This window comes from Pseudopodoces humilis, chromosome 26 (genome assembly GCF_049639895.1).
Source record: "Pseudopodoces humilis isolate 2021_Gansu_Grassland_sample_001 chromosome 26, ASM4963989v1, whole genome shotgun sequence".
In the NCBI taxonomy this organism is placed as follows: Eukaryota; Metazoa; Chordata; class Aves; order Passeriformes; family Paridae; genus Pseudopodoces; species Pseudopodoces humilis.
In genome coordinates this window covers 69,291-92,477 of record NC_142225.1, presented here as the reverse complement: position 1 = coordinate 92,477, position 23,187 = coordinate 69,291, and the positions used below count along the sequence as shown (strand labels likewise).

Here is a 23,187-nt window from a genome sequence, read left to right as displayed (position 1 = left end):
CCTAGGTCTCCAGACCAGCTGGAACCCTCCTTGGAGGGGGTCAGGGGTGCTCGGACCGCTCGGCCCCCCCAGACCCCCGCTACCGCTCCCGCCCTTCCCTCGCCCCTCCCCACCCAGCGCTCTCGTCCTGCTGCGCCACCTCCAACCCAGTAGGGGGCGCTGCTGCGCCCGGCCGGCATCCCGCGGCCGCGCCTCTTCCCGCGCACGCGCGCAGAGCAGCTGTCCCCGCCGGTGTTCCCGGTGCCGCCGCCATCACCGGTCATGGTGCTGGACTTGGACCTGTTCCGCGCCGACAAGGGCGGAGACCCCGCCATGGTGCGGGACATGCAGCGAAAGCGCTTCAAGGACCCCGCGCTGGTGGATGCGCTGGTGCGAGCGGACGGCGCCTGGCGGAGGTGTACGTGGGGGCGGGTGGGTGGGGGGGAGGGAATCTCCTGGCTGCGGGACCCCCGAGGGCTTGTCAGTGCCACACGTGGGCATGTCTCCCCCTCTCGCTGCCTTTCTCCCCCACCCCGTCAGCCTGGTGATCGGTCCGCAGGTGATGAGACTCCACCACCATCGCTCCTCCTTAGGGATAGGGGATCCCCTAGGGGTCCCTCTCCCTTCCTCCCGAAGACCTGGAGCCGGCTCCCACGCTGATCCCCGAGCCTCCTTGCTGAGATGGGGTGACCTTTAGCGATGTCTTTCCCATCCTCCCCAGCTGCCCCCCCTGGGGCAATGATCTTGTGGGTAGATCGCAGCAGAGACCAAGGGTTTGTCCCTGGGTGGATCCCCCTCGCCCCTAATCCCAGGAATTGAGGTGGGAGAAGTTCTCCCACTAGACCCGCCTTCCCTTCATCCGGGCTGGGGGGCAGATCCCAGGTTCCCCCTAGCCCGCACGTGGATCCCGTCCCATTGCGATCCCCCAGGGATCCGCTCCCTGCGCTGCCGCAGGATCCAGCTGGGCGGGGGTGATCCTCGACAGTGCCACCCCCAGATTTGAGGTACACCCACATCGGGACGGCTTGGGGGGGCAGGAGCCACCTCCCCGTGGCTCCCGGCGGGATATGGGGAAGTGGGATCCGCATTCAGCTCCGTCACCGGGTGCCGGATGCGGAGACGAGCTGGAGGGTGGCGGGAGGAGTGGGTACCCCCAAACCCCGCCGTTCCCAGGGCACTGCAGCATTCCATTGCTGCGGGATGAAAGCGGCGCTTGGCGCTCCCCTTTAATGTGTTCGCCTTGATGTCCTTGTGGGATCTTTCCCGGGCGTCCCTGGCTCCGGCCGTGCCCTCATCTTATCCCAGAGCGTTTCACCCCACGGGATCACCTGCTTCCCAGCCCCCTTCCCGCGGGCTCTGTGTTCCCGGGACGGCAGTGCTGGAGAATGGCGGGTGGCGACAGGAGGTGACAGGGTGACGCGGGCTGGCGGGACGCGCTGGCTGATGCAATCCCACGGCGCCGGTGCCTTGGAGCCCGTTGTGCCCTGCTGTGTCCTGTTGGGTGTTCCCTGGCTCTGGATTCCCTGGGGATTGATCCCTCCCGCTGATGGGGTGGCACCTTCTGAGCGCAGGGTGTCCCCAGTTTGAGCTGTCCTGGGTCCTGGGCTCTGCCCTTCCCAGCCCTGGGGTCACAAAGGGGGAAAATCCATGCTCCCCTCATTCAACACCCCCTGAATCTCATCACTGTGGCGTCTGATCCCAGGATCTGCTCAATCCTTAGCAATCCCATCCCGCTGAGGGAGGGGGTCTCATCACAATGTGGGGTCCCAGCGCAGGGTGGGGGTCCCATCCTAAGGGGGGGGGGGGGGTTCCAGCATGAGGGGGCTCTGAGCCAGTGGAGGGAGTGGTCTCATTTTGGCATGGAGGTCCCAGTGCCCGGTGCAGCGTGGTGGGGGGGTTCTCATCCTGGTGTGAGGGTCCTAGCCCAGCACTGGGGGGGTGGGGGAGAGGGGTCCCAGTGCAGTATGGAGGTTCTGTGCTGATGGAGGGGGTCCCATCCTGGTGAAGGGATTCCCATCTTGGCAGGGTGGGGCTCCCAGTTCAGCATGGAGGTTGCAGCCCCAACGTGGGTGATCCTGGCATGGGGTGGGAATCGTATTCCAGTGCATGGTTCCCAGCCTAGCCTGGGACTTTCAGCCCAGTGTGGGGGTCCCATCCCCTCATGAGGGTCCCAATGTGGAGGTCCTGTTCCAATGTGGGGGTTCTAGCCCAGCATGGGGAATCCCAATGTAGGGTTATCATCTTAGAGTTGGAATGTCCCATCCCAGCATGGTCCCAGCATGTCATGGGGGTTTCCAGGCTGGTATGGGGATCCCAGTGCAATGTCACTCCAGGTGTTTTCTAATGACATCCCTACTCCCTGCAGCTCTGCTCCACATGATCAACCTCTGTTCTCCCAAAAACCCCAGGGCTGGTGCCTGTGGGTATTCCTAGCGCTGCCACTCCTGCTGCTGCTCTCGTGGGGGCTCCATATCACCTTTCTGCACCAGATGAGGGCCCCAGCCCTTCTCCCACTCCAGGTGACAGCCCCTGCCTTCCTTTCCAGGCAGGTTTCGTGCCGACAACCTGAACAAGCTGAAGAACCTATGTAGCAAAACCATTGGGGACAAGATGAAGGTGGGGCATAAGTGTCCTGGGTCACCTCATGGTGTGACATCACCAGCTGGTGACATCTCTCCTTCTCCCAGCCCTCCAGCTCTCCCTTGTGTCACTGAGGGAAGTTTTCCCCCTGGAATTTTACTCTTTAACTCTCCTGGGTTCCTTTCTCCTCCCGCTGCAGAAAAAGGAGCCAGTAGGGACGGATGAATCAGTACCAGAGAGTGCACAGAACCTAGATGAACTCACGGCTGATGTCCTGGGGGTGAGTGAGACCCCAACTCCCTCCACTGTGCCTACAGTTTGTCCAGAGCTTTGCCTGGAATTGGCCAAACTGGTAGCCTGAAATGTCCACCAAATGAAGGGGGACTGTCTGATACCTCAGCTGGGAGGATCCTTTATCCCCCAGTCCTACACCAACAATAACTGACTCTTCCTTGATGTCCATGATCTCCCAAACATCTTCCTGTGTCAGTCAAGGGCTCGTCCCTGGGAATTTGAGCAGCCTCAGTCTTTCTGTGTCCTCAGTGTATCCCTTCTTGCCTGCTTCTGTCCCAGTTTGGTAATCACCCTGGTTAATGAGTGCAGTGCTGGCTGCCGTGGGAGCAGCTCAGGCCTTCGAGAGTCCAGCTTGTCACCCCTTTGTCCCTTCAGGCCATTCTTGAGTGTGTCCAGCACAGGGACTCACTCCAGAATCCATGGAAGGTCTGGAGTTCACCATGCTGGGCCCAGAATTACTTGTGCTAGGTGAGCAGGCACCTCTTCCAGTGGTCTTCTCCCTCCCCCACCTCATCCAGAGGTCTCTCTGCAGAGTCTCCAGGTATCCCAGATAAAGAAAGTTCGGCTGCTCATTGATGAAGCCATCCTGGAGTGTGACTCTGAGCGCCTGCGGCTGGAGGCTGAACGGTTTGAGAGCCTCCGGGAGATTGGGAACCTCCTCCACCCCTCTGTGCCCATTAGCAACGATGAGGTGGGACACGAGAAGGGAGGTGGGGCTGGGTCAGCAGAGCCAGGAAGTTCACAGTGGGAAGCAGGGGCCTCCCAGCAGGAGATCCCCCAAGCCTGGCTGGGTGGGCAGCTTGGTGGGTGCATGAGGGAAATCTGCATGACAAGCAGGCATTTCCCACCGGGATCAGACAAAGAGCAGCTCAGACAACACTGGGCACACCATTGTTGGGGGAATTCATGGGAAAGGCGCTTCCTGCGGTGGGGACGAGGTCTCCCTCCACTGCCTCCATTCATCCTGTGGGAATATTTTCCCAGGGGGAGCACAATTGGGCCAGGCTCGCTGCCAAGGGGCTGCACAATAAGCTACAGGCTGAAGTATGAGCTCCCAAAGTGGGCCCAGTGTGGTTCAGGGACTGGTGTCACAGCATTCCAGGGCACTGAGGAGGTGATAGGCTCTTGCTTCTCTTTTCTCCGGGTTCTTGAAGGATGTGGACAACAAGGTGGAGCGGGTTTGGGGTGACTGCAGCTGCAGGAAGAAGTATTCCCATGTGGATCTGGTGGTGATGGTGGATGGCTATGAGGGGGAAAAGGGCGCCGTGGTGGCTGGCAGCCGTGGCTACTTTCTTAAGGTGAGAACTATGACCCCAGAATTATTTGGTTTAGAGGGGAATGAGGAGGGACAGGAGGGGCCTTGGGTTCTCCTCCCCTGGGACCCTCCATGGTGGGATGGACTCTGATCACAGTGGTGCATCGGGACCTGTTCCTGCTGTGGTCTGGGGTGCTGCTGAGCCTGGCAGCCATTGCAGCTCTGTGGGCTCCATATCTCCTGGGTCCTCTGAGCAACGAGGAGCAGCCCAGCGGGGTGTGTGTGTAACAGGCAGTGTGATCCTTGTTCCCAGGGCCCACTGGTGTTCCTGGAGCAGGCACTGATCCAGTACGCACTGCAGAGCCTCCGTGCCCGGGGGTACACCCCTGTGTACACCCCCTTCTTCATGCGCAAGGAGGTGATGCAGGAGGTGGCCCAGCTCAGCCAGTTTGACGAGGAGCTTTACAAGGTAAGGGATTGCTCCAGCTTTGGGACTGGACTTAGGAGCAAGCCACTCCCATGGGGCTGTGGGGAGGGAGGCAGTGGGGTCCCTGCTGCCCTGGCAAGGCTGTGGTGGTGGCAGTGGTGGTAGCAGCAATGGTAGCAGTGGTTCCTTCCCCTCTCCTTGGGATCCATCTCCGTGTTGTGATGGTGACGATGTGACAGGGAGGTGGCTTATCTTGGGGGTCAGTCTCCATGGGAAACACTTCGTGGTGACACTGCAGTGACAAGGAGATGGCTCATCTTGGGTCCACCTCCATGGGTGACACGTTGTGATGGCCACAAGGTGACAAGGAGATGGCTGGTCTCCAGAGTCCATCTCCATTGGTGACGTGTGGTTACAAGGATATAGCTTATCTCTGGGGTCCATGTTTATGGGTGCCACATGATGGTGATGAGGTGAAAAGGAGGTGGCTCATCTTTGGGGTCCATTTGCACAGGTGACATGTGATGGCAGTGCAGTGACAAGGAGGTGACATGCTCTGGGGTCCATCTCCATGGGTGACATAGGTGACAAGGAGGTGGCTTGTGATGGTGATGACTTGACAAGGAGGTGGCTCATCTCTGGGGTCCATCTCCACGGGCGATACAGGTGACTTGTCCCTGCCATCAGCCCCTTTGAAGGACCAGCAAAGTCCTCCTGTGATGAATTCCTAAACCATCTGTCCCTGGAAAACCTCCCTGCTGGGTCCCTGGAGGTGCAGGAGCAGCTAGAAGAGGGCCAGTGGCTCATGTCCCCTGCAGGTGATCGGGAAGGGCAGTGAGCGGGCAGAGGACAGTTCCATCGACGAGAAGTACCTGATCGCCACGTCGGAGCAGCCTATCGCTGCCCTGCACCGAGATGAGTGGCTGCGGCCTGAGGATCTGCCCCTCAAGTATGCGGGACTCAGCACCTGCTTCCGCCAGGAGGTGGGATCCCATGGCAGGGACACCCGTGGCATCTTCCGTGTCCACCAGTTCGAGAAGGTGAAGGAGTAGTCCTGACAGGAATTTGGGGTGTACTGAGGGTTGCTGTGGGGTTCCAGTGGGAATTCAGCATGTTCTGGTGGGAATTCATGGGGTATCCGGTGCCACTGCAGCGTACCCAGCAGGAATTCAGGGTATACCCATTGTCACCGTGGTGTTCCAGCAGGAAGCTGAGGTGTATTCCCATGTCACTGTGGGGTTCCAGTGGGAATTCACATTGTACCCAGTGTCACTATGGGGTTCCAGCAGGAATTCAGGGTGTACAGGGGTCACCATGGGGTGAACCTGGTGGGAATTTGGGGTGAACCTGATGGGAATTTGGGGTGAACGTGATGGGAATTTGGAGTGAACCTGATGGGAATTTGGAGTGTACCTGATGGGAATTTGGAGTGTACCTGGTGTCAACTGCAGTGTTTCCAGTGGGAATTCAGGGTGTACCAGGTGTCATGGTGGTATTCTGATGGGAATTTGGGGTGTACCTGGTGTCACCATGATGTTCCAGCAGCAATTCAGAGTGTTCCAGGTGTCACTGTGGGGGTTCTAATGGGAATGTGGGCTATACCCAGTGTCACCACAGGTTTTCAGTGGGAATTTAGGGTGTACTGGGTGTCACCGTGGGATTTCAGTTGGAACTCGGGCTGTATGTGGTGTCACCATGGGGTTCCGCTGGGAATTGGAGCTATACTTGGTGTTACTGTGGAATTCCTTCTCCTGCAGATTGAGCAGTTTGTCTACTCCTCCCCCCATGACAACAAATCCTGGGAGATATTTGAGGAGATGATGGCCACAGCTGAAGAGTTCTACCAGTCCCTCGGGATTCCCTACCACATCGTCAACATTGTCTCAGGTAGAGGCTTCTGTGCCATATGGGGTCGAGGGGGGCCCTGACCTGCTTCCCAGCATGGTAATTTCTTGTCCCTGGCTCATTGGTGTCCCCAGCCTGAGGAGAAAGAAGAGAAGGGGACATCTTGTTTTCTGTGGAACCCTCAGACTTGCTTTGGGTCTGTGGGTGTGGGCACTGCTGTGATGGATTGTCCCTGCTGTCCCTTCCAGAGGGACAATTGGAGTGTTCCAGCTCCTCCTGGAAATGCTCACAAGGAAAAGATCTGGTTTAAAAGCCCCCTGTGGATGAATGGGTCCCCTTTATCCACTTGGCAGAACAAGAACCCCACGTTCCCACAACCAAGTGGGAACCCCACATCCCTGCGGTTGAGCAGGAATCCCAGATCTCCATGGCATAATCCCATTTCCCCATAGTCAATGTCCAAGCCCATGTCCATGTGGCTGAGAAAGAGCCCCATGTTCCCATAGCTGAATGGGTATCTCACATACACATGGCTGAGTGGGACCTTCACATTCCTGTGACCAAGCGGGACCCCATATCCCCATGGCACAGGAGGAATCCAATGTCCTGTGGCTGAGCAGGAGGTCCCCATCCCCCTGTCTGGGCAGGATTCCCACACCCCCACATCCCCATGACCAAACAATTTGTGGCTTCTTGATCGTGTGGCCAAGTGGGGACACCACATATCTATGTCTGAGAAATAACCCCACATCACAATGGCAGAGCAGGAATCCATGTTGGATTGACACCAAGCTGCGGGAGTGTCTTTGGAAGCTTCACCCTATATACTCTGCCCCAGGATAGGCAAATTCAGGATGGCAGTGGGACCCCTGCACTCAGCGCTGTCTCCCATCCAGGCTCCCTGAACCACGCAGCCAGCAAAAAACTGGATCTGGAGGCCTGGTTCCCTGGCTCTGGCGCCTTCCGTGAGCTTGTCTCCTGTTCCAACTGCACCGACTACCAGGCCCGGCGCCTGCGCATCCGCTATGGCCAGACCAAGAAGATGATGGACAAGGTGAGGCTAGTGGGCATGGGGGGTTCTTCCTGTGTTCCTTTGCTTTTCCTATGTCACACATATCCCCTGTGTCCCCTTGCCACAGGTAGAGTTTGTGCACATGCTGAATGCCACCATGTGTGCTACCACCCGCACCATCTGCGCCATCCTGGAGAACCACCAGACCCCCGAGGGCATCCGCATCCCTGAGAAACTCCAGAACTTCATGCCCCCAGGTAACATCCCCCTGTGCCCTCCCCATTTCCCACTCCTTGGTGGGGAGGGGGGGGTGACAGGGGTCCCTTGTTCCCCCAGACCTGCGGGAGCTGATTCCATTCATCAAGCCAGCACCCATTGACCAGGAGCTCTCCAAGAAGCAGAAGAAGCAGCAAGAAGGGGGGGGCAAGAAGAAGGCGGGGGGGGGACGCGACCAGGTGTTGGAGGAGCAGATGAAGAACATGGAGGTCTGAGGGTGTCCCCCTGCACCCCAAGGACATTGGGGGCCTCCTGAGTCATCTCACCTTCATTGCCAGGCTGTGCTCTTCACCATCATCTTTGCCTCGGAGGGGAGTCACTGTTTGTCTCCCCCTCCGTGCCACAAAGAATTGACACTGTCAGGGCGCTGCCCCTCTCCCTGTGTGTCCCCCCCTACCCTGCTGTGAGGGGCCAGGATCCCCCATGTGTCCCCCTCATGCTGAGTGGTGCTGGGGACCCCCGTGCTCACTTTACATTTCCCTCCTCCATCCAAAATAAAGCCAAGAGCTGCTGAGCTGTGTGTTCTTGGGGGGTTCCAAGGAGGGAACGGGGGTCGGGGGGAGGTGTCCAGCCCGGGGATGTATCTCCGTCGCACACCACTCTTTTCCCCCCGCCTTACTCCTCTCCCCCCCTTCTCTCTCCCTCCTGCCAGCCCCACAACCAAGTCCCAGACAAAGCCCCTTTGTGATGCAAAGTGGGGATGAGGGCCTCCAGCCTCAGCCCCAGCTGCTACCCGCCTCCCGCTCCGGGGTGGGGTGACGCACGGGAGACTTGCCCCCTTCCATCCCCCTGCGGGGAGGCCTGGCTGCCCCCAGCTGCGTGTGCGTGGGAAACCCTCGGCTAAGCCGAGGGTATCGGGTGGAACCGGCGGGGAGCGGCCCAGTGAGTCACCACAGCCCCCGGCGGAGGCGGGGGGGTTCCGGCGCTGGGGGGCCAGTCCCCGGTACCCGTCGGACCCGTTCCGCCGGGGGGGAGGGCCGACTCCGCGCCGCCTGCCTGCACCCACGCCCCGGGACCGGCGCCGGCTTGGGAGGGGGCAGCACCCACGGACCGCGGGGATCCGCCCCCGTCTAGCTTCTTTAGTCCCTCCCAGTCTGTCCCAGCGCCCTCCAACATTCCCTGTACCTCCCAGTTTGTCCCAGTGCCCCCCCAGCATCCCCAGTCTCTCCCGGTGTGCCCCAGTGCCCCCCAGGATCCCCAGTCCCTCTCAGCCTGGTCCAGTCGCTCAGTCTGTTCCATTGCCCCCGGTCCTGGTGCGAGCCCGGGGATGGGGGTGGATGCTACGGGGCTACGGAGTGAGGGGACTGACCCTGAGGAGTCACGGCCGGCGGTGGGGGCACGGGGGGCTCGGGGGGGCGTGAGTATATCACACGTGCTGTACGTGCCATCCATGTGCTGTGTTTCACATGTTTCACATGCGCCGCGTCACAAAGATGCTTCCCATGTCCTACGTGCCCGTCGGTGCCGGTGTACCCTGCGCGTGCCGCGTGCCTGTTCCCTGCGCCTGCCCGTAGTGCACAGGTGCGTGCAAGGCCCTTCATATGTGTGTACGTACATGTGTGCTCGGAGGGCGCACACGTGCACCTCACATGTGCCTGCGCAACCTGCGCGGGGTGCGCGCTCGCCGCCTCCGCGCTGCCGCTGCCGGTGCGGTTGCGGGCGCCGGCGGCGGGTCCCGGGGGCGGCGGCGACGGCTCCTTTAAGCGCGGCCGGGCCGGTGAATTGGCGGCTCCGCCCCGGCGGGCGCGCGCGGGCGAGGGCGGGGCGCAGGCGGCGGCGCGGGTCGGTGCGGGCGCCAGCGCCGGCACTGGGGGCACCGGGGGGCACCGGGGGGCAGCGGCCATGGGCCTTCCGCCCACCCGGCGGGCCGCACTCCCGCTGCTGCCGCTGTTGCTGCTGCTGCCGCTGCCCGCACCGGGACCCGCCGCCGCCATCGCCACCGGCATCAGCAGCGGCATCGGCACCGGCACCCGTCCGTCCAGCACGCTCCCGGCGCCACTCCAGGTCCGCGGCGGCACCGGGGACAGCGGCGGCTCCGGCGGCACCGGGGACAGTGGCGGCGCGCGGCCCACGCCGAGCACCGGGGACAGCGGCGACAGCGCTGGGCCCGCACCGGCCGCAGGCAGCAGCGTTGGGACTTCACCAGGCATCGGCTCTTCCAGTGGTGACAGCGGCGACGGCGGTAGGGGGTCCCCAGGTATCGGCGGCTCCACTGGAGGCACCGTGAATGCTGGAAACACCTGGAAACCTGCAGGCACTAGGGACGCTGGAGGCACTGCAGGCATTGGAAACAGCAGGGACGCTGGAGGCACCCAGGATAGTGGAGGCACCAGGGTTACTGGAGGAACTGGAGACACTGGGAGCACCCATGTCCTCAGGAGCACCAGGAGCACCGGGAATACTGGACACACCGGGGATACCGACATCCCCATAGACACCAGGAGCACTGGGAATGAGCTGAGAACTGGGAGTGTTTGGGGCACTGGGAGCACTCCAGTCCCCAGGAGCAGTAGGAATTCTGAACTCCCTGGGGAGACTGTGAGAGTCTCCAGAGATCCTGGAAGCACTAGGAGAGTCCCCAGCGATACTGGGAGCACCAGAGATACTGAACATAATGGGGAGACTGGGAAAACCCCCAGCAACAACAGGAACACTATGGACATTGGACATGCTGGGAACACCAACATCCCCAGAGAGACCAGCGGCACTGGGAATGTGATGGACACTGGGGATGTTGGGGAGTCCCAGATCACAGTGGCCCCCATACCTCACCACCGCCTCCACCGCAGCCCCAACACAGCACCACAGTTCCAGCCCTCCAGCTACCAGGCCACAGTGGAGGAGAATCGGTCAGCAGGCACACTGGTGACACAGGTGACAGCACAAGACCCTGATGAGGGGGAGGCAGGCCGGCTGCACTACACCATGGCTGCACTCTTCGACAGCCGCTCTGATGCCCTCTTCACTGTGGACCCTGTCACCGGTGCTATCAGCACTGCTGCACCGCTGGACCGTGAGAGCAAGAGCACTCACGTGTTCCGTGTGACAGCTGTCGACCATGGGACACCCCGGCGCAGTGCCATGGCCACACTGACAGTGACAGTGAGTGACACCAATGACCATGACCCGGCCTTTGAGCAGCCAGAATACCAGGAGAGTGTGCGAGAGAATCTGGAGGTGGGCTATGAGGTACTGACAGTGCGAGCCACTGATGGCGACACTGGTCCCAATGCCAACATCCTCTATCGCCTCCTCAATGCCGGTGATGTCAACGAGGTGTTTGAGATCGATTCCCGCTCAGGTGTCATCCGCACCCGTGGCTCTGTGGACCGGGAAGTAGTGGATGCCTTTGAGCTGTTGGTGGAGGCCACAGACCAGGGCCAGTATCCAGGTCCCCGGAGTGCCACGGCCACTGTCCGCATCGCTGTGGAGGACGACAATGACAATGCACCACAGTTCAGTGAGCGGCGTTACATTGCACAGGTCCCCGAGGACGTGGGGCCCAATGTGGCAGTTCTGCAGGTGATGGCCACTGACCGTGACAAAGGCAGCAATGCATTGGTGCACTACAGCATTGTCAGCGGCAACACCCGTGGGCACTTCTACATTGATGCGCAGACAGGCATGCTGGATGTCGTTACCCCCCTGGACTACGAGGTCACCAAAGAGTTCACGCTGCGGATCCGGGCACAGGACGGTGGCCGCCCACCTCTCTCCAACATCAGTGGTTTGGTTACCATCCAGGTGTTGGATGTCAATGACAATGCACCCATCTTTGTCAGCACGCCCTTCCAGGCCACTGTGCTGGAGAATGTCCCTGTGGGCTACTCTGTCATCCATGTACAAGCCATTGATGCTGATTCAGGTGACAACGGCCGGTTAGTTTACACCCTGCTGGAGACTGGAATTGGCTTCCCCTTCACCATCAACAACAGCACCGGCTGGATTGTGGTGGCCTCTGAGCTGGACCGGGAGGTGGTTGACTTCTACAGTTTCAGGGTGGAGGCGCAAGACCAGGGCACCCCCCCAATGGCCTCCACGGCCAGTGTCAGTGTCACCATCCTGGATGTCAATGACAACAGCCCTGAGTTCACCCAGCGGGAGTACAGCGCCCGCCTGAATGAGGATGCAGCAGTGGGCACTAGTGTTCTGACTGTCTCTGCTGTTGACCGTGATGCTAACAGCATCATCACATACCAGATCTCCAGCGGCAACACCCGCAACCGGTTCTCCATCACCAGCCAGAGCGGTGGTGGGCTCATCTCCCTTGCCCTGCCCCTGGACTACAAGCTGGAGCGGCAGTACCTGCTCACCATTGCTGCCTCTGATGGCACTCGCCAGGACACTGCCCAGGTGGTTGTCAATGTCACCGATGCCAACACCCACCGCCCTGTCTTCCAGAGCTCCCACTACACCATCAGCATCAATGAGGACCGACCAGTGGGCACAACAGTGGTGGTCATCAGTGCCACAGACGAGGACACAGGGGAGAATGCCCACATCACCTACCTGATGGAGGACAGCATCCCCCAGTTCAGCATTGCTGCTGAGACTGGTGCTGTCACCACCCAGATGGAGCTGGACTATGAGGACCAGGTGTCCTACACCTTGGCCATCACGGCACGGGACAATGGTATTCCACAGAAATCTGACACAACTTACCTGGAGATCCTGGTGAGTGATGTCAATGACAATGCACCCCAGTTCCTCCGTCATTCCTACCAGGGATCCATCTATGAAGATGTCCCCACCTTCACCAGCGTCCTCCAGGTCTCTGCAACTGACCGTGACTCCGGGCTCAACGGCAGGGTCTTCTACACCTTCCAAGGGGGTGATGATGGTGATGGCGACTTCATCATTGAATCCACCTCGGGCATTGTCCGCACCTTGCGCCGTTTGGACCGGGAGAATGTGCCGCTGTATTCCCTGCGGGCATTCGCGGTGGATAAGGGGATCCCAGCCAGGCGGACGCCAGTGGAGATCCAGGTGACAGTGTTGGATGTTAATGACAACCCGCCTGTGTTTGAGCGGGATGAGTTTGACATCTTTGTGGAGGAGAACAGCCCCATTGGGCTGGTGGTGGCCCGGATCACTGCCACTGACCCTGACGAGGGCACCAATGCCCAGATCATGTACCAGATTGTGGAGGGCAACATCCCAGAGGTCTTTCAGCTAGATATCTTCTCTGGAGAGCTCACCGCCCTGGCTGACCTGGACTATGAGACCAAGGCCGAATACATCATGGTGGTCCAGGCAACTTCAGCACCACTGGTTAGTCGGGCCACCATCCACGTGCTCCTGCGTGACACCAACGACAACAGCCCCCAGCTCAAGAACTTTGAGATCCTCTTCAACAACTACATCACCAGCCGTTCCAGCAGCTTCCCTGGGGGCGTCATCGGCCGCATCCCTGCCCATGACCCTGATGTCTCTGACCACCTCACTTATGCGTTTGAGCAGGGCAATGAGCTCAACCTCGTGCTGCTGGACCCGCACAGTGGGGATCTGCGCCTCAGCCCAGCCCTGGACAGCAACCGCCCACTTGAAGCCGTCATGAGGGTGTCTGTCTCTGGTAAGACCCCCACCCGTGGAAGGGCTCCCCCCTGCAGGGGGAGGTGAGTGAGGTTTGTGGGTACATTGACCTCTATTTCTGCATGGAAGTGAGGTGTTATGGGGTCTCACTACCCTATTTTGGCTACCCCCACCCTCCAGGTCAGAAGGAATGATGTGTTGTGGGGTCGCACCACCCCACTGAGGTGTTTTGGAGTTCCACCACTCCATCCTGGTTGCCTCCACCCTCCAGATCCAGGGGAGGGGAGATAATGGGATGCTGTGCCCCCCTCACATCCCCGACATCTAAGCTGGAGGTCATTGGGGTCCCTAGCAACCCCTTTGGTTTCCCCACCCTCCTGGGCTGTCCAGAGGTGGTCCTGGCACTTCTCTGTGTGTCACCGGGCAGAGTGGGGCAGACCCCACTGCAGGTGTTGGGGGAGCAGAGGCTGGTGTGTGGCAGTGGGGTGCTGGTACCCTTGGGGGCTTGTTATGGGGGTCTGATGGGTAAATCTGGGAAGGCTCAGGGTGCAGTGTAGTACTGGGGCAGTCCTAGCACCACAGTGTTTGTGTTTCCAGGAGACTCAACTTGAATTAATTCGGGGCAGGAGACACAGGGCCTGGTGTGTGTATTTGAGGGGGCGCCCTGACCTCTACTGAGAGGTCCCAAAACCCAGTTTGTGGAGAGGTCGCAAGATAAGGGGGGTTGTGCCATCAGTTGTCAGCACCATTTGGGTGGTGGGGTGTCCAGGAGGTGCTTCTGGAGGATGGGGGTCACCCATCAACATCTCCTTGGTCACTCCCAGGTTGGGGGAAACTGGGTCACAGGCCATGCCCGATGTCCATTTTCCCCAGCCTCATGGCCTCCATTGCACTCCAGCTTCCCCTTGCCAGAGTCCCTGCTCTGGCCACACAATGTAGGGGGCTCAGGGCACAAAGGGTGGGGGCAGGGAGTTCCCCGTGCCCCTCCTTCCCCCACAAGTGCAGGGACAGGCGGGAGGGAAACAAAAGGTCCAGCCATAGCTGGGCCCTTGTGGCCGCAGCCATGGCAACCTTCTCCCCCCTGCTGGCTACTGGCCACCAGTCACTGACCATGGGCCACTGGACAGCCCTGACCTCTGCTGCTCCCCCTCAGTACCCCCTTCTGCCTGCTTGGCCCCCCACCTGTCCCTGTGCTCCCTTCATCCGTCTGCCTGCTCCTCATCTTTCCTGCATCCTGCTATCCTCGGCCAGGGGGAGGACAAAGAGGAGGAGGAGGAGGAGAAGGGTGGGTGCCCCAGTGCTTAGCAGAAATTTTGCTCCCCCAGCCCCACAACCAACACCAACCCCATAACCAGCACCAGCCTCATAACCAGACCCAAACCCTTAACCAACACCATCCCCATACCAGCCCCAGCCCCAGAAACCAGCCAGTAACCAACCCCATAACCAGTGCTGGCTCCATAACCAGCCTCAGCCTCATAGACAGAACCAGCCCCGTAACCAGCCCCAACCCCATAACTAACCACCAGCCCCATTCAGATGCCATAGTGTCCAAGAAGGATGGGCACCCATGACACACACTGTCCCCATTCCCTGGTCGCCAGGCAGAATGGGCATCCACAACCAGCACCAGCCCAATAACCAGTGCTGTCCCCATTCAGTAGTTGCCAGATGGGACAGGAGCCTTGTAACCAGTTCCAGCCCCATTGCTAACAGCATCCCCATTCCACTGTCCCTACCCTGTGATGGCCAGGTGGGATGGGCAACCCCATAACCAGCAGCAACCCTATAACCATCACTGTCTCCATTCCCTGGTGGCTGAGCAGGAAAGGTCCCCCATAACATGCACTGTCCCCACCTGACTGTCCCCATTCCATTCTGGTCAAGCGGGATGGGCACCTCATAGCCGGTATTGTCCCCATTCCACAGTGGCTACATGGCCAGTGCTGTCCCCATTCTATGGTGGCCAAACAGGTCAAGCCCCAGAGCACCGTCCCCATCCAACAGCAGCTGATTCGGTTGGTTGCCCCGTATCCAGCACTATTCCCATCCCACCATCCTTTTCCAGAGTTGTCCACTTCTGTCATTGAGCCCCTCCTTTGTCCTCCCTTTGTCCCCAGATGGCGTTCACAGCGCAACAGCGCAGTGCATACTGCGCGTGACGGTGATCACAGATGAGATGCTCAGCAACAGCATCACCCTGCGTTTGGCCGACATGTCCCAGGAGCGCTTCTTGTCCCCCCTGCTCAGTCGCTTCCTGGAGGGGGTGGCCTCTGTCCTGGCCACTCCCCGCCACCGCGTCGTCCTCTTCAACATCCAGACGGACACAGACGTGGGGCCGGCGCGGATCCTCAATGTCAGCCTCTCGGCACTGCTGCCAGCGGCGGTGCCGGGCGCGTCGCGATTCTTCTCGTCGGAGGAGCTGCAGGAGCGGCTGTACCTTAACCGGTCGCTCCTGGCGGCCACCACGGCCCAGCGCGTCCTGCCCTTCGATGACAACGTGTGTCTGCGTGAGCCCTGCGAGAACTACATGCGCTGCGTCTCTGTTCTGCAGTTCGACAGCTCTGCGCCCTTCCTCGCCTCCGACACCATCCTTTTTCGCCCCATCCACCCCGTGACGGGCCTGCGCTGCCGCTGCCCGCCTGGCTTCACCGGTGACTACTGCGAGACCGAGATTGACCTCTGCTACTCCAGCCCCTGTGGCAGCAACGGGCGGTGCCGGAGCCGTGAGGGTGGATACACCTGCGAGTGCCATGAAGACTTCACTGGTTAGAGCCACTGGCCAGCCCCTCCTCATAGTGTCCATTCTCATCTTTCCTCATCCAACTCCTCTTCAGCCCTCCCTCCCTCCCTCCCTCCCTCTGCAGGTGGACTGGTGGCACTGGGACAATGGGGCCCTACCCCCACCCTGGGACTCCAGCCCCCACGGGACCCCCTAATGGGGGGTGCCAGCCAGGGAGGGGAGGGGATGTGAGAGGAGGGGGTGTCGGTGGGTTTCCATGGCAATGGGAGGTGGTTGCCATGGTGATAGAGCTGGGGATAAAGATACTGGGGGGGGGAAGGGGAGGGGATCCCCACCCCCCGTTTTGAGGATGCTGGTGCCATTGGGGTATCATACAGGGGAGCCCTGCAAGCTGAGCACATGGAGGGGCCACTCTGGGTTTGATGGGGAGGTGTGGGAGGAAATGGGACTCCTCGTCCCAGTTTTGGGGTTCTGGATGTCACACAGGGGAGCACTGTGAGCTGAGTGCCCGGGTGGGCCGCTGCACGCCGGGAGTCTGCCGGAATGGAGGCACCTGCCTGAACCTGCTGGTGGGGGGATTCCGGTGCCAGTGTCCCCCTGGGCACTATGAGAAACCCTTCTGCACCATGAGCACCCGCAGCTTTCCCCCACGCTCCTTCCTCACCTTTCGTGGGCTCCGCCAGCGCTTCCACTTTACCCTTGGCCTCACGTGAGCCTGGGGAATCTGGGGAGGTGGCGGGTGATGTGTGCTCCCGTGGGTGTCACTTGGGGTGTGGGGTAGGTAATGATGGTTGCTGTGTTGGCATGAGATGAGGTGATGGAGTGTGAGGTAATGGGTGTCTTGTGGGCACTGGGAGGGTGGGTGGGTGCCCCCATTGGCATCATTTGGGGTGTGGAGTGGTGGGTGTCTCAAGGGCATCAGATGGGGTGGGAATGTCCCATTGGCATCATCTGGGATGGATAGTTATTGGTGCCCCATTGGCATCATATGGGCTGTGGGGTGATTGGGTGTGGGGTGATAGGTACCCTGAGGGCACAGGGTGGGAGCAAAGGGTGTGGATGACCCCTTGGCATGGGGGGCGGCAAGGTGGGGGGCACCTTGTGGGGGCAGGGGCTGATGGATATCAGCTTCTCACGGTGGGTACAAGGTCGGGGGGCAGGGAGTGAGGGGTGTGCCTCAGGGGCACGTCAGGGTCAGGGGGTCATGAGCACCCGCAGCTTTCCCCCGCGCTCCTTCCTCACCTTTCATGGGCTCTGCCAGCGCTGGAGAGTGCCAGGGAGGCACGGTGGGACTGGGGGGGTATTTGGGCACCCCTGGCACTTGTGTCCCCCAGGTTTGCCACACAGGAGCGGGACGGGCTCCTGCTGTATAACGGGCGCTTCAACGAGCGGCATGACTTTGTAGCACTGGAGATTGTGGATGAGCAGCTGCAGCTCACCTTCTCAGCAGGTATGCACTGCCCCTGCCATGCCCTGGCACCACACCCTTGCACCCTTGTGGGCACTGTATTCTTCACTGCATCCCTCATTTGATCCCAGAGATCCCATCCTGGCACTACTTGGCACTGCATCCTGGGCATCGTATTCCCAGCCTTGCATCTCCCATTGCATTCCTCATTGCATTCCTCATTGCATTCCTCATTGCATTCCTCACTGCATCCCTGGCCTGCCATTCTTGGCGCTGCCTGACACTGCATCCTCGGTATCCCATCCCTGATACTGCATCCCTGTCACTGCATCCTGGACATCCCATTGCTAGCACTGCATCCCTTGCATCCCCCAACACTGCATCCCTGGCACTGCGTCCTGGGCATCCCATCCCTGGCACTGCCCCCACTCCCTGATGCTGTGCCTACAGGTGAGACCACCACCACAGTGTCACCCTTCGTGCCAGGAGGTGTCAGCGATGGGCAGTGGCACCGGGTGCAGCTGCACTACTACAACAAGGTGGGGGAATGAGGGGCATGGGGGGGCACAGTGTGTGGGGAGTGTTTGGGGCAGACAGAGGAAGGGAAGATGGATGTGAAGGGTGGGGAAATAGAGAGATGGAGGGGATCAGGTAGGGGGTTTGGGGCACCTAAAGGACCTCTAAGGGATGTTCCCACCCGTGGGGGTCCCAAGGGATGGGAGATGGAGGAGGATGAAGGAGTGGAGGGGAAGTGTGTGTTGGATGGATGAGGAGAGAGGAGATTTGAGGGACTCCGAGGGATCCTCAAGAGCTGTCCCTGTCCATGAGGACCCCAAGGGACCCTCACCCACTTCCTCACCCATTGGCCCCCCAAGGAACCCCACCTCCCTTCCTCACCTGTGGGGACCCCCAAGGAATTGGGATGGGGGCATGGAGGAAAAGGAGGTCAAAAGGATGGTGGCTTAGGGGGGATGAAGGGGACCGCTGAGGGGTTTAAGGAGGGCTGAAGGAATGGAGGGGAATGTTGGAGGGTGTAAAGGGTGGGGGGCTAGTGGGCTGGAGGGACACGGGAGCCTGGTGAGAGTTGAGGGGGCAGGGGGAGGATGAGGAGTGGGACAAAGGCTGCAGAATGGGGGTCCTGGGCCCCCCCGCCTGATGTGGGGCCCCCCAGCCGGTTGTGGGGCACTCGGGGGTCCCGCAGGGCCCCTCAGAGGAGAAGGTGGCTGTGGTGACTGTGGACGACTGTGACACAGCCATGGCCCTGCGCTTCGGGCTCCACCTTGGCAACTACTCCTGCGCTGCCCAGGGCACCCAGACTGGCAGCAAGAAGTGAGGAGGGCCTGGGGATCCCATGGGTGGGCGTCCCTTGGGGTACCCATAGAGGGGTCCCTTGGAGGTGAATGGTCCCTATGGGTGAGATACCTTTGGAATCCTCACTGGTGAGAAGTCCCTTGGGGGTCGTGGAGCCCTGTGTTTGGGGGTTCACTGGAGGTCCCCATGGGTTGGGGGTGTTCTCTTGGGGTCCCCATGCGCTGGGGGGGTGGGGAGTCCTTTGGGAGTCTGTTGAGTTCCCCGTGGGGGAACACCCCTCGGGTAGTCCCTCAGGTCCCCAGAGGTTTTGTGGTGAGTGGATGTTGTTTGGGGTTCCCTTGTGACTCTTATGGGATGGGGGGTGGCTGGGTGTCCCTTGGGGCTCCCTCGGGGTCCCCATGGGTTGTGGGATCCCTCGAGGGTCTCTTGAGTCCCCAAGGTGATGGTGGGCTCTTCAGGTCACTGGACCTGACGGGGCCACTGCTGCTGGGGGGCGTCCCAACGCTGCCCGAGAGTTTCCCGATCCGCAGCCGGCACTTTGTGGGGTGCATGCGACACCTCCACATTGACCAGCGCCCTGTGGACATGGCAGCCTTCATTGCTAACAACGGCACCCTGCCCGGTGGGCTCCAGGGCCGGGAGAGCGGGCAGGGGCTGGGGAGGCCGTGCTCCTTCGAGCAGAAGGAGATGGGGTGTGGGGTTAAGGGGTACCTGAGCAGTGGGGCTATGTCCCCTGAATAATGGCAGGGGGTTCCAGGGCTGGAGGGATGGATGTGAGTCCAGGGGGCATGGGGGATGCTGTGCCCCCTGAGTGTGGGATGGGAAGTTAGGGAGTGCAGGTGTGGGTTCGGGGGTACCAGAGCTATGGGGCTGTGCCCCCTGGGTGTGGGGAGAGGGTGCCAGGGTAATGGGGCTGGATGGGGGGTCCAGGGTACACAGGGCAGAGCTGTGCCCCCTGAGTGTGGAGACGGGGTGTGAGGGACATTGGGCTGGAGAGAGGTCCAGGGAACGGGCTGGGGGTTCTGTGCCCCAAGGTGTGGGATGGGAAGTCAGGGAGTGCAGGTTTGAGTTCAGGGTTGCCAGGGCCATGGGGCTGTGCCCCTAGGGTGTGAGGTATAGAGTAGGGGTTGCTGGGGCTTGGAGGCTGGCTGGAGGCCCCAGTCTGGGCAGTGCTTGGGGGTCTCTATGTCCCATGGGTGTGGGGAGGGGGTGCCAGGCTCATGGGGCTGGATGTGGGTCCAGGGACGTGGTGGTAGGGCATTCTGTGTCCCCTGGTTGTGCGGTGGGGGCTGAGGGGCTGCCAGGGCCATCAAGCTGGAGTGGGTGGCACAGACAAGACTGTGTTCTCTGGGAGTGAGGAGATGCTGAGACTTGGGGGCTGGATGGGGCTGTATCCCCTTGGGGGTGGGGTTGGGATGTGGGGTAGGGGGGTCAGGAGGTACTTGGACCGTGGGGTTGAATAAGGGTTCAAGGATGTGGGGGTGTCTGTGCCCCATGGGGCCAGGGGTCCCAGGTCATGTGTGGCATGTGACCCCTGTGCCCCCTCCCAGGTTGTCCCCCCAAGAAGACCCTCTGTGACACCAACACATGCCACAACGGTGGCACCTGTGTGCACGAGTGGGGGGGGTTCAGCTGCCGCTGCCCGCTGGGCTTTGGGGGAAAAACCTGCCAGGACGGTACTGAGGGCCTGGGGGGACAGTGTGGTGGGACTGTGTGGGGTCCATAGGCTTGTTGTGGGTGCGTGGGGGGACATGGGGAGGGTCTCTGGGTGGGTGTGAGGGCTGTGGGAAGGGGGTGAAGGGCATCCCCACATGTGTTTGAGGGTCCATGGAGTTGTTGTGGGTTCCTGAGGGGGTATGGGGGATCCGTGGGTGGATGCAGGAGATCTGTGGGAGGGTGCGTTGGCATCTGTGGGGTGTGCAAGGGGTCACCAGGTGGGTGCTGGGGATCCAAGAGTGCATATATGAGAGGCTGTGTGGGGTTGTGGGGGGTCCTGGGTGGGGTGCTGGGAGTCCATGGGCAGGCGTGGGTGGTCTGTACAGGGGGGCATGTGTCCGCTTCGCGACGTGGGGGGCCCTGGGGTGGGCTTGGGGGAGCTCTGTGGGCGTTGCCCCCTGTCCCACGTGCGTGCCCCGCAGAGATGGCGGGCCCGCAGCGGTTCGTGGGCAGCAGCTGCGTGGCCTGGAACGGGCTGGCGCTGCCTCTCTCCCTGCCCTGGCCGGTCCGCATCATGTTCCGCACCCGGCACCCGCGTGGGGTTCTGCTGCGGGCGGGGGCTGGAGGTCGCCTAACCCTCATCCTGCAGGTGAGCACGGGGAAATCGAATAGGGGAGTTTTCCTGAGGAAAGTGCCGGGGAGGAGGGGTGGTTGCCCCGGGTGAGTTACTGATGTGGGTAGGGGTCGTTGCCACAGGAGGTATTGTTTTTGGTGTCATTGGCATAGGGGACATTGCCCTGGGCGGGTATTGTCTTGAGCAGGGGTATAGGGGGCTTGGCACTGGGGCAGTGCCAGGGGTTGTTGCTCTAAGGGTGGGGGGATTTTGGCATTACTGGCATTGGGGAGTTGTTGGCACAGGGTTTATTACCCTGAGGGAGCCATTGCTGTAGGGGGGTCATTGGAATAGGAGGTATTGCCTGGTATATATGGCCACGGGGAGGTAGTGGCGTGGGGGGTTGGAATAGGGGAGTTACTCTGAGAGAAGTGCCAGGGGAGGACTGCCCTGGAGGGGGTCTTTTGGCATCGGAGGTATTGCCATGGGGGGGGTGTATTGCTGGGGTGGGGGCAACACTGCAAGGGGGTGCCACCCCTCGAGGGGGCATTAGCCAGGGGGGTGTGTTACTGTCCCAGAGTGGAACAATTCAGTATTTCCCGGTGGGCAGTGCCTGGTGCCCACCAGAGTTTTGGGATTCTTGACATGTCTACCCCCTCACAGCTGAGCGAGGGGCAGGTGGAGGCTGGTGCCTGGCAAGGAGGGGCACGTTTGGCTACCCTGCGTCTGCCCCAGGCCAAAGTCAATGATGGTGCCTGGCACCACGTGGAGCTGGAACTGCGGGGGGGCTCTGGCCGCAACCCCCCCACCACCCTCCTCCTCCTCACCCTCGACTATGGCCGCCACCAGGTATGGGGAGAATGAGGCACAGGGGAGCATCCACTCTGATGATCCCCAGGTGCCACCATGGCACCCCGTGTGGCACCTCAAGGCACCCACAGGAGTCTGTGCCCCCCAGGCAGTGGGCAATGTCCCTGGAGAGCTGCAGGGACTGCGGCTGCGCACGCTGAGCCTCGGGGGGCTGCTGGGGGACAGTGGCACTGTGGCAGAGGGGTTCCAGGGGTGCCTGCAGGTATGGAAGTGTGGGCATAGAGGGTGTGGGGAGCATAGGGTGGCAGGTGTAGGGGTGGGGGGTTGGCTTGGGGATGTGGAAGAGGGGGTAAAGGCATGGTCACAAATGTGAGGGTGACACAGGGACATGGACACAGGGACCTGGCATGGGGCTTGGGGAAGTGGGCACAGATAGTTTGGGATGTGGCAGAGGGTGAGAACAGGGCACAATGAAGCAGGGCCTTGCCTTGGGGATGGGGATGGGGATGTGGGCATGATGAAGAGGGGCACAGGGACATGGGTACAGTGCCTGGGGACCTGGCCCAGGGCTTGGGGACATGGGCCCGGGGCTTGGGGATGTGGCATGGGTTGGGGACAGGGAACAATGAAGCCAGGCACAGGGCTTGTGGACATGCTTATGATGAAGGCACGCATAGGGACACTGGGACATGTGCACAGGGGTTGGGGACATGGGCACAATGGGAGGGAGCACAAGCACACAGGCACAGTGCTTGGGGACATGGCATAAGGAGTGGAGATGTGGGCATGATGAAGGACAGCACAAGGACATTGGGACATGGGCACAGGGATGGAGGCATGGGGTTTGGGAATGTGACACAGAGAATTGGGAACATGGGCAGGATGGAGAAAGGCACAGGGATGTGGTTACAGGGAGTTGGCACAGGACAAGGAGACATGGGCTGTGTGGGCAGGGGGACAATGAGGATGCACTGGGTACTATGGGCATAGTGACATGGGGCACAGGGACATCGCCCTAGGGCCTGGGCAGGATGGGGACATAGCCGTGGGGATATGGGTGTGACTGAGGAGGTTATGGGTAGTACAAAGAGTGCTGAAGCACCAAGAGGTGATGCGACTGGGGATGGGGGCTGGCGTGACATAGTGGGTGCTGGTGTGGGGTTCGGGGAGTCGTGTTGTGGGGACAGATTGAACAGGATGACACAAAAAGTCCTGGGTGGTAGTGAGGGGCATTGAGGCTGGGCATGGCACTGGGGAAGGAGGGGTCATGGTGGCTGGGGCATCACTGAAGTCACTGACAGGTGACCCTGCGCAGGGAAGTTGGGGTGGGGTCGGAGGGTGTGCCAGCTTAATGAGGGATCACTGCCTCAGAGTGTCACCGAGTGGTGCTGAGTTTGGTGCTGAGCTATGATGACAGGTGACAGGGGGAAACTGAGGAGGGGGTGA

The 23,187-nt window shown here is 60.8% G+C and overlaps 2 protein-coding genes across 6 annotated transcripts in view; both read left to right on the top strand.

Annotated features, from left to right (window-relative positions):
* The first annotated feature begins 200 nt into the window (after positions 1–200).
* SARS1 (seryl-tRNA synthetase 1) lies at positions 201–8,182 on the top strand. The gene is made up of 11 exons (XM_005530209.3): positions 201–397; positions 2,525–2,595; positions 2,759–2,839; positions 3,386–3,544; positions 4,008–4,151; positions 4,422–4,577; positions 5,354–5,575; positions 6,293–6,422; positions 7,277–7,434; positions 7,520–7,649; positions 7,729–8,182. Exons 1-11 carry the CDS (start codon positions 262–264, stop codon positions 7,881–7,883), a joined length of 1,542 nt encoding a protein of 513 aa, XP_005530266.2. The 5' UTR covers positions 201–261; the 3' UTR covers positions 7,884–8,182.
* A 1,271-nt stretch (positions 8,183–9,453) lies between these two features.
* Positions 9,454–23,187, top strand: part of CELSR2 (cadherin EGF LAG seven-pass G-type receptor 2) — a 30,447-nt gene continuing 16,713 nt past the window's right edge. For all 5 annotated transcript variants that reach the window (XM_014258973.2, XM_088066963.1, XM_088066962.1 and 2 more), the window contains exons 1-11: positions 9,454–13,240; positions 15,321–15,968; positions 16,430–16,652; positions 17,278–17,393; positions 17,802–17,890; positions 18,523–18,680; positions 19,121–19,284; positions 20,213–20,338; positions 20,801–20,967; positions 21,595–21,780; positions 21,890–22,003. In XM_014258973.2, coding sequence (XP_014114448.2) covers positions 9,511–13,240; positions 15,321–15,968; positions 16,430–16,652; positions 17,278–17,393; positions 17,802–17,890; positions 18,523–18,680; positions 19,121–19,284; positions 20,213–20,338; positions 20,801–20,967; positions 21,595–21,780; positions 21,890–22,003 — 5,721 coding nt within the window. In that variant the 5' untranslated portion in view covers positions 9,454–9,510. The remainder of the gene's footprint in view (positions 13,241–15,320; positions 15,969–16,429; positions 16,653–17,277; positions 17,394–17,801; positions 17,891–18,522; positions 18,681–19,120; positions 19,285–20,212; positions 20,339–20,800; positions 20,968–21,594; positions 21,781–21,889; positions 22,004–23,187) is intronic.